The sequence below is a fragment of the Nematostella vectensis genome, chromosome 10, assembly GCF_932526225.1.
Source record: "Nematostella vectensis chromosome 10, jaNemVect1.1, whole genome shotgun sequence".
Classification (NCBI taxonomy): Eukaryota; Metazoa; Cnidaria; class Anthozoa; order Actiniaria; family Edwardsiidae; genus Nematostella; species Nematostella vectensis.
This window is the reverse complement of record NC_064043.1, coordinates 15,282,552-15,291,728: the sequence shown is the minus strand read 5'-3', so window position 1 is coordinate 15,291,728 and position 9,177 is coordinate 15,282,552. Positions and strand designations below refer to the sequence as shown.

Genomic DNA, 9,177 nt, shown 5'->3' with positions numbered 1-9,177 from the left:
TAACAGACCTTTTGATACATTATTTGTATTTCATATTTTCCCTTTATTGTGATACATTTTTAATTATAAGCCCCCTTTGCCAACACACCCCACGCAGCAAATGCGACAGGATGCAACATTGAGTAATATATATATAAATAAATTAGGAAAATAAACTGGTGGCTTTTGTTCCACTGATCGATTCAATTAGCAAATGTCACGTGGGTTATTATATACCATGGCATCTCTTGTCCTCCCTCTATCGACACCTCCAACCTTCCCCCTATCAAGGAATCTCTAACCGTCCCTCTATCAAGGAATCTCTAATCTTCCCTTTCATTCGATCTCTCCACGTGATAGAAAGAATGATCTATCTCCACTCGCCTGGACTTCCTCCCGCAACAAATAATCTCTATGAAGCTTCTCCTAAACCTCCTGTTCAGGACACCGTATAAGATAGGGTTGCAGCCACTGTTCATCATTGCAAGCCACGTGGTGGTCGCAAAAAACCAGTCGGGCCACTGACAGCTGGGGAATAGAAGACAAGTCATCCCAATAAAATGCGGAGACCAGCAGAATAGAAACGTGCCCATGACTATTAACAGAGTTTTGGCCGCCTTAGTGTCACTCTTAAACTTTGCTTCCCTTTCTTCTCGCTTGCGTTTTGCGTTATTGTCTGCTGACGGTAAAGTGATGGCTACGGCTGTTTTTAATGGTGTCGCGATGTCGCCCACCTTTAGAGCCATTTGTCTCGCATGCCTTCTCGCTGCGAGAAGAATGTGATAATAGCTGTAGAACATCACCAATAAGGGCGCAAAAAAACATGCCCCGAATATGAACATGGTGTAGGGTATGCTAGACCCCCATTCCGCTGTACAGATGGACTCGTTTGTGATATAAGTGTAGCGACACCAGCCGAATATTGGTAGGAACCCACAGAGTAAAGACTGTAACCAGACCCACGCCACCAGCATGAAAGCCATTCGTGGTGTCATCAGCATCGGGTATTTTAACGGTGTGATTATAGCAAAGTATCTATCGATGGACACGGCAGCAAGGGAGAGCATAGAGGCGATACAAAACACGCTATTTGCCATTCCGTTCAGCTTGCACCAGAACGGCCCGAATATCCAGTCGTATGTTATGGATGACGTCATCGTGAAAGGCATTCCTATCACTGCCAGAAGGAAATCCGCAACCGCGAGATTTGCGATGAAAACGCTCGTAATACTCTGCAAGGACCGCGTTCTTTTGATCGCTAACAATATGAGAATGTTCCCTAGAATGGACGATAACATAATAATAACCATGAAGGTTGCTTGAATAATAATTTCTGCCTTGCTTCGAGGGTCAAGTTGGGGGGACGATGATGTATTCTTTCCCCATCCTTTTTCTAGCATCTCGCTTCCATTAAAGTCAGACATCGCCAAATTTCCTTTCAGACGATAGACAGTGCATTCATGATACTTCAAATGGAAATGATACGGTGGTTGTAAAATAGAATTGTTCGAGCAAGTTTAGTGGCGGCTTCCTTTGTCCAACTATTCCAGTTGCTTTAATAGCATGATCCAACCAATTTATTTTCACCACAGGGGTTTAAACCAACAGTATCATACATGTAATGATCGAAGTACCCCACTTTTCTTCTGGTCTCTTCCAGAGCATTCGCTTGCGTCTTTTTCTTCTTCTTCTTGGATCAGTTGCTGCCCCGTTAGCTCGCCCAGGAACTTTTAGCTGCCCGCGGTCGACAATATTTCACATCTGCAATAATATACAAAGAACAAGGATGTTTTAAATGAAAGCGACTGTCATTGTGTTGCGAATAATGCTATCCTTTATCTCTTTTAGTCGGCGAAGAGCCCCGCTGTTACTGTTTGCACCGTTTGTGCATGTAAATGTAAAGTTGTTTCTATTGGGTTCCAACGCTGCTAAGACAATTAGGTTCATTATAGCCCTCCAGGGGCTATTATTAATAAGATGGGATTTCTAATTATCAACATGATTAAGGTAATTTGTTAAAACTTCATATCTTTTAAAATTAACAGAGTTTTGACATGGGAAATCTTTTAATTTTGCACGTCTTTGTAAGTTAAATCCTCCCTAACCCCGATGAGCCTGCAACCATGAGCAACTCACAACCTTCACCTGAGTTATCTTAAAAATGCGGGGTAAAGCCTTGTGCTGGACAGAACGAATTGCATGCCAAAGAGTTTTCCAGAAACTGTGAGTTAGAATAATCAAAGCGGAACTCTCCACTTTTTCTTTATGTGCATAAATAATTCATTTCGTAGAAGTACACGCTCAATGACGCTCACCCAAAGGATGTTAAGCAAGCTCTTTACTGCCACCAGCTCTTGATATATGGATTTGTTTTCTATTACACTCGTCAAATCGCGCGCTCTGATTGGTCCAAGGGTCCATGTGTTCTTAGAGAACACACGCACTGAGTCCGACCTCTCGGAAGAAGTTCGGAAAGAATTTCCACTCGAGATCAGACTTTATGAGGAGCAGTCAGTTTCAGGTGTCGTTGACATGGTCACAGTGAGCAAATGTGTGGAACGGAATTCACGCGGGAGATAAAACCTTCTTTTTTCAGATGATAGTCACAAATTTTCGCACATTTAAATCGATACCACTTGCTAGATATTTAGAAGCGGATATTCAGCTGATAAGGAACGGTGGATAAGTTGTTGCAGCTTGTGCTGTAATGTCACTAAAGAGAAAACTAATCCACCGCGACTTATAGCTACGTTTGTTTCAATGTAAGCACTCTGGACTTAAAGATACGAGTACGGCAACAGAACGGGGACGATAGAAAACAATGAAATGATTTGGAAACTCTGAAGTCGCACGGGAAAAGACGTTCTGTCTTAGCTCAATGATATCCAACCGTTTTCCGCTAAACCACGACCTGAAATTCAAAGTTTTGCGGTTTAGCGAGGACGGGAGTGGTTGTTGTATGAGTTACCTTTCCCTGTTCGCTATTGTAGAAATGAAATTTTGGGTTCATTATGTTTGTTCCTGAGTATAAAGTCTAAGTAATTTCATTCACTATTTTGGACTTTTTCGCCAAGCGTCGAAGTCCCTATTGTATACTAGCTAGAACATAGTTGTACTACGTTTTCAACCAAAACAACTGGAAAAAGTTTGAAGTCCTTAGCAGTACACCTCATCATTCTGATGGCCAGCAGCATATGGTATACAGATCTAGGTCCATTAGCTCCCTGTGTATATAGTAAGGCCCATTAACTCGCTATCCTGATCTCAGGGGTAACATTATAAATAGTATATTGGTCAATTAGCTCGCTATCCTGATCTCAGGGGTAACAGTATAAATAGTATATTGGTCAATTAGCTCGCTATCCTGATCTCAGGGGTAACAGTATATAAAGTATATAGGTCCATTAGCTCCCTATTGGCATCACGCATTCATTTCCGAAAACACAACAGTTTATGAAAATGAAAGGAAATGCTTTTTCTAAATAAGGAGTAATGACTTAACGAAAAGAGCCCACTTGTATGATGTCATTTTATTCTTGTACGGCCATACAAACATGTAAACTGTTCAACGATTAAATATTTCTAGTTGAGTCCATATGTTTCTACATATGTGCCATTTCTGCGTTCTACCGTTACGGTATGTTTTTTAAAAAAACAATAAGGAGTGAGTTCCATACCCCCACCGGGGGGTAATTTATTTTCTCACGTTTCTTACATAACCATCATATACCTCAAATATCTGTTTCACTTCATTATATTTTATTTCATTTTATTTTATTTTAGTATCGCTTTGAATTCAGAGGTGAACCAACTCAACCAAAGAGGAGTTCTGCATTTTTTCCTTCCTTTGTTTCTGTCCTTCTGTTTCTGTCCTTCCTTTGTTTTTTATTCATTATTTACACATTGTCGAAGAGTCCGAGAGAAGAGTTTCCTATAATTCTTTCTCTCCGCAAGGCTTAAAAGTGGCGGATGTTATCGTGGGCTCAAGTTAACCACATCAGTTAATCAAACTTATTTGGTTTAACCCAAAACAGATCCTGTTTTCGGATCTAGATTTATCATAAATAAATTTACGCATATATTGTACTCTAAAGGAAGTAGAATACGTAGTAAAATAGTAAAATGTGCGCGGAGTCGCGTGTTTTGGGATCCGAGGATTTGCGAATTGTGTAACAGGTTCTGGATGCAGGAGATGGGGATTCACATGTCCGTACTCAGTAACAGTATCAGTGATTTTTTGGTAGTCGGATTTATGCATCTTGGCGATGCATGTAAGAGTTTATAGTAAGGGCAACCTTAAAATGCCTATCTTCAGTAAATATTTGTGTTGGGTGGAATTTACTACTCTTTTCCAAATTTGTCGATGGTTGGTTCTTTTCTAGGCTGTTTGTGGCTAGTCAGTTAAAACCAACCAGACACAAAGGTATTGACTTATTTATCATATTCGATGCATCGAGATAAAGGATTTTTTTTTCTAAATGCTACACACAGACAATCGACAACCAGGAGACACATTCACATCACAACAGAGTCGTCTTGTTTACCTTAATCGTGTCCTTAGAGTCTTAGCAACGCGTAGCCGTGAAGCTAGAGAAGCTAGAGTGGTCCACTTAATAAACTACCAGAGACCTGATCTTCCAGCTGGATTCAGTGATTCGCATCACTCAACAGCGTGGGTTCTTTATAGTGTGACTCCTGTAAAGCGCCCTGTTACCGCATTTATGCGGTAGAAAGAAAGAATTAACAAACCTAACCGCGTATCCTGTGCGTTTGGCGTAATAAACTTCGCCGCATGGTACGAGTCCATTCCATTGTTCAGTACCTCGAGCATATCCTCAACATAATCGTTTTTTTCCCCAAACATCCTCCCTATAGTGATTTCTGATAGTGTCCACCTAGCAGTCGCTAGTTTAACAGGTTTAATGGCCCATTACGCTATAAGAGATAGTCACAGCGAGTGACTAATATTCTTAGTAAAAGTTAAATTAATGATATTTTTTTATATTCACCTCTCACGCTATCTTAAAAAATAGTAAAAGATATAAAAGAAATAATATGCTTCGCGACTAGCTACACGCCTGAATTGCTTTGTAATTAGAAATGATTTTGGAAAAATCTTACTTGTATGATTATTTTTCGGTACCGTTTCTAACAAACACTTTAGCCAATATTAAAATAGTGGGACTATTCTTTTATGTGGCTTTCGCAGTACCCCACTGCGAATTCAATTTGCGAGGTCGAATATTGTTGTACAATTTTTAGCTATTTTAGCCACTAGAAATCTAAAACAAATAAACATTTTCATATATCTTTTCTGAATTTTTATTTGTGATAAGACTTTACGCCGAATTTACGCCGAATTTTGTTTTTGTTGTTACCAAAGTCTCGCCACACTCAATTAACATACCTTGTTAAATCATTTTGCCAAATTATCATAATTTCAAAGTAAAAGTCTCCTGTTTTCGCGAACCGCAATTTTCATTATTTTGTCCCTCTGTTGTATTTCTTAAAAGAACGAAAAAGAATCCCCTCTCACTTTTTACGGCCTTCCTTTATTCTCCTTTATTCAGACCTAGATCAATTTCTCGTTGTATTATCTTCATTTATTTACTTGTGTTCGCCCAATGTCAATTAACGAAAACATGCTATAGGAGTGGAGCTCGGAATTACTGGGTTTTTTTCTATTGCAAAAAGACAAGACTATCCAAAAGGACACAAAGTTTACTTATAACAATTATATGTGTTTTAAATTAAAATCAATCTCATATGAAATTACTGTCGCTCGGAAATAGAACTCCAAACACTAACGTGTACATACAAGTCGCTATTGTAAATAGTGGATGTATTTTCTTAAAAACAAAGAGACGTTTTAAATTAGTAATTGAATAACTAAGGGAAAATTTTGTCCCAAATTGCTAATGTGGAAATTCAAATTAACATGTTTTGATTCAACAAGCATTTTATACTTTTCGATTACTCGTTTGTGAACAATTGTTTAAATTTGAAAACGTTTGAAATTTCAGAATGAAACCAATTTGTAACATTTGAACGGACTCAAACAATTCTTCTTTTCTGTAACTGTGTATCTATGGACCTAGGCAGGAAATCTTCAACATGATTAACTCACATGTTGTTGGATTTTTGCCAGGTGATGATGTCTGGTGTTCCCCTAAGCCCCATGACTCATTATATTGTATTTATTGGGTATTGGGTATCGGGTCGGGTATTCCCCTAAGCCCCATGGCTCGTTATTTTCAATTAAAATAGATTTTGTAACAAGTATTTGCTTTACTTTTTAAATATATTAACTAACCTTCATTCAATCCAATCTCGCTTTTCTGTGCTGAAAACTTTAAGTTACTATAACAAATTTTGTCTGTTTAAAACAGTAGAACTACGTGCATTTAGAAATATAATTAAGAGTATTCTGCAGTATGCTCATTGACGATCTCTTGCTCGCGCTCTGATTGGCTAGAACAGCACCTGGACTCCCACGTGGGCAGCAATACTGGACCCTTTCAAAACGCATCAAAAATCATTCTGAAATAAATCAGCTATAGCATTCTGAATTCCACGTTATATTTCATTTGATTATATCGTTATTCGCATGAGCTTCACCATATAATTCACACATCGATGTTGAATTTCTAAAAGTCTACCTTCATATGATGATTCGAAAATAAAATCGCTGATACGAATTCTGCTGAAGAGCCGTGCAGAAAGATTGAGATTAGAGATTTTGAGATTTTATTCGTTTTGGTCGTTTCGGACAAACCGATGCATTTTTAAAACGTTCAAATACATGATTGAAATATGAGTCTTCAAACGTATAAAATGATAAGAGCGGAACTGTCTGTTTTTACGATTCAAAATAATCACATCAAAAATACTATTTACCTTTAATCTTGCCCTGATAACTTTCCTATTTGAAGTGTTAAGTCATCAACTCAGACAGAGGACAGAGATGGTCGAGGATTGTAAAAGATTCGTCTTTTTCTTGCCAATTGGCAAGAACCTTTGTTTTGGAGCCAAGACGGAGATGAATTACGAGTAAATTGGAGAAGAAGTAATGATGAAATTCACTTTGAGGGTGTTGCCGGCGTAATTTGGATATTGATATTGTTTGAACTCCTCAAACAATTGTTAAAATAATAATAGGAAATGAATTCCTTTTGCGAAGGATCTTCCACTACTTTGAGCATCATTTTTTAACGAATTGGATGACCAGAGTTTATCCTTCTTTTATCAAAAAATGAAAAAATGTTCTCTGCACTTGACCAACAAACTAATAAATTCCGAGATTTTTATGGCAAAAGTTACAAATCCAAGTTATGTTTTCCTATGTGGCGTGTGATATAGTATAAATGAACAATAAACTGTTGCATTTTAGGTACAAAACAAGAAACATTTGCTTGGATTTAAAATATATACAAAAGTATTCACCTTCTCTTGAATCCTCAATCTTGCATCCGACATGATGTACGCCCTCGTTTTGCTTTTTTTAATTCCTATGTGAGTATTTTGAATAACAAACAAGAATTTCACTTGGATCGGTCCATTTGAAGAATTCCTTGGTTTGTTTTATCATCACGTTGGATATGAGCTGCATTGAATATGTCATAATCGGCACGTTCAATTTTCGTCACCCTCTTCGCTGGTGGGGTAATTCCTCTCTCATTTCCTACCCAAGAACTACCTAGTTTAAACGTCAAGTCAATCGATGAACGGTTTTTTTTTTAATTTTTTTTTTTTTTTTTGCTTTTTGTTCTCATTTTTTGGCGTCTAAACGCTTGCTAATGGCGATAAAGGAAGATCCTTTATCGCAAAGAAAATAATCAAGCTATGAGAATACGTTTTTGTTTTTAAAGATTTTTGTATTTTTCATTTAAAGATTGTGCTTGCAGTCGGAAGACTTTAAACTCAAATAAAGATCTAACTAAATTCTCCTTGACTAGATGATTAAGTTTTCTTGTTGGGAAAATCCCTGGAGGAAGGTTTAACAAAAGAGGAATTAGGTTCCCATTGAGGGAATATTACGCTGCTAGGAAATAAAATCTGACGGTTTTGTACAACGAGACATTAGAAAGGAAATCTTACCCAACCTTTCTTTATAGCTGAAGACACTTTAATCGCAACTCCGTATTATGTTCAATCTACCAATATGGCTAAAGGGTAGACTTTCAAAGGCTACTACGCAAAAAATACTCTTTGATTACATATTAATATATATTTGACCTCCTGAAATATGACCGGAACTGATTTGGTGCCATTGTGTGACAAATTGTAAAATAGTCATTTGATTCCATGATTGTATTATGAGAGGGGGTGTGTGAGAGGAGAGAGAGAACAGCGCGTGAAGAACACGAGACAAGACAAGCAAGGAGAGAGAGATAAGTGAACACTTTTTATACTTTTACTACTTGATTACAGAAGAATAATGCGTGATGATAAGATGATTGATTGATGGGAGGAGATCATGCTTTCTGTTCGCATGGTGATTTATCTAACAAAAAGTGGGGTCCACTTTGATATTTACAAACTTATGGGTATGTTAGTTCACAGATAGGCTCAAAATCTCGATAAAGGAAAACTAAAAACAGCTAACCTCTATCATAGAAATCCAAATGAACCTAAACTTATCGAGTTGAGGCTCGGTACAGATGCATGGGTCCTTTCCCCCCTACAACACACACATAAAGAGTTCACGTTGTAATACGAAAACTAGATATTTACTAGTTAACCGCTTTGAGCGGTTAAATTATATTAACATTGATTGATGGTGAGGGCATAACACAAAGATATGCATGATAAGTTTGACTTACCCACGCCTTGTGTTCTTTGTTAAACTTGTCCTCGATGTATGTGTCCTTGTACACTGGTTTCTACGAATCAAAGGTTCATATCTTAGCGCTGTACATTAATCAGATTCATGTTTAATGCCAGGGGTAAACGCTGCCTTCAGACACCTGCTGTCAATTCACCAGTTGATTACATTAAGTGAAGACGTGTGTGGCTCAAATCGAACATACTACACCTATAGCACGCAATTATTTTGCATATCCCCAGGATTTCCTGAGAGAATAAAGCTTATTATATCTAAAGAGGATCATTATTAGAACTCAAAGTCTAGTGTTAATGTCCTAACGCCTTGTTTGGAATTCGTAATGGAGTGGTAATCGGGTTGGATTAGCCGTCAAG

The 9,177-nt window shown here is 37.8% G+C and overlaps 1 protein-coding gene across 6 annotated transcripts; it reads right to left on the bottom strand.

Annotated features, from left to right (window-relative positions):
- Positions 1-9: 9 nt before the first annotated feature.
- Positions 10-8,979, bottom strand: LOC5508691 (probable G-protein coupled receptor No9). 6 transcript variants are annotated; one of them, XM_048733455.1, is made up of 2 exons: positions 8,802-8,979; positions 10-1,740 (listed from the first exon to the last, which is right to left on the bottom strand). In XM_048733455.1, exon 2 carries the CDS (start codon positions 1,401-1,403, stop codon positions 303-305), a length of 1,101 nt encoding a protein of 366 aa, XP_048589412.1. In that variant the 5' UTR covers positions 1,404-1,740; positions 8,802-8,979; the 3' UTR covers positions 10-302. The 6 variants fall into 6 exon arrangements, with proteins under 6 accessions (XP_048589412.1, XP_032233343.2, XP_032233344.2 ...); XM_032377452.2 differs by lacking the exon at positions 8,802-8,979 and adding an exon at positions 7,423-8,441; XM_032377453.2 differs by lacking the exon at positions 8,802-8,979 and adding an exon at positions 6,877-7,136.
- Positions 8,980-9,177: the final 198 nt, after the last annotated feature.

Bases quoted from the DNA above. Each gene is read 5' to 3' on its own strand.
- LOC5508691 (XM_048733455.1), bottom strand. From the start codon at position 1,403: ATGTCTGACTTTAATGGAAGCGAGATGCTAGAAAAAGGATGGGGAAAG.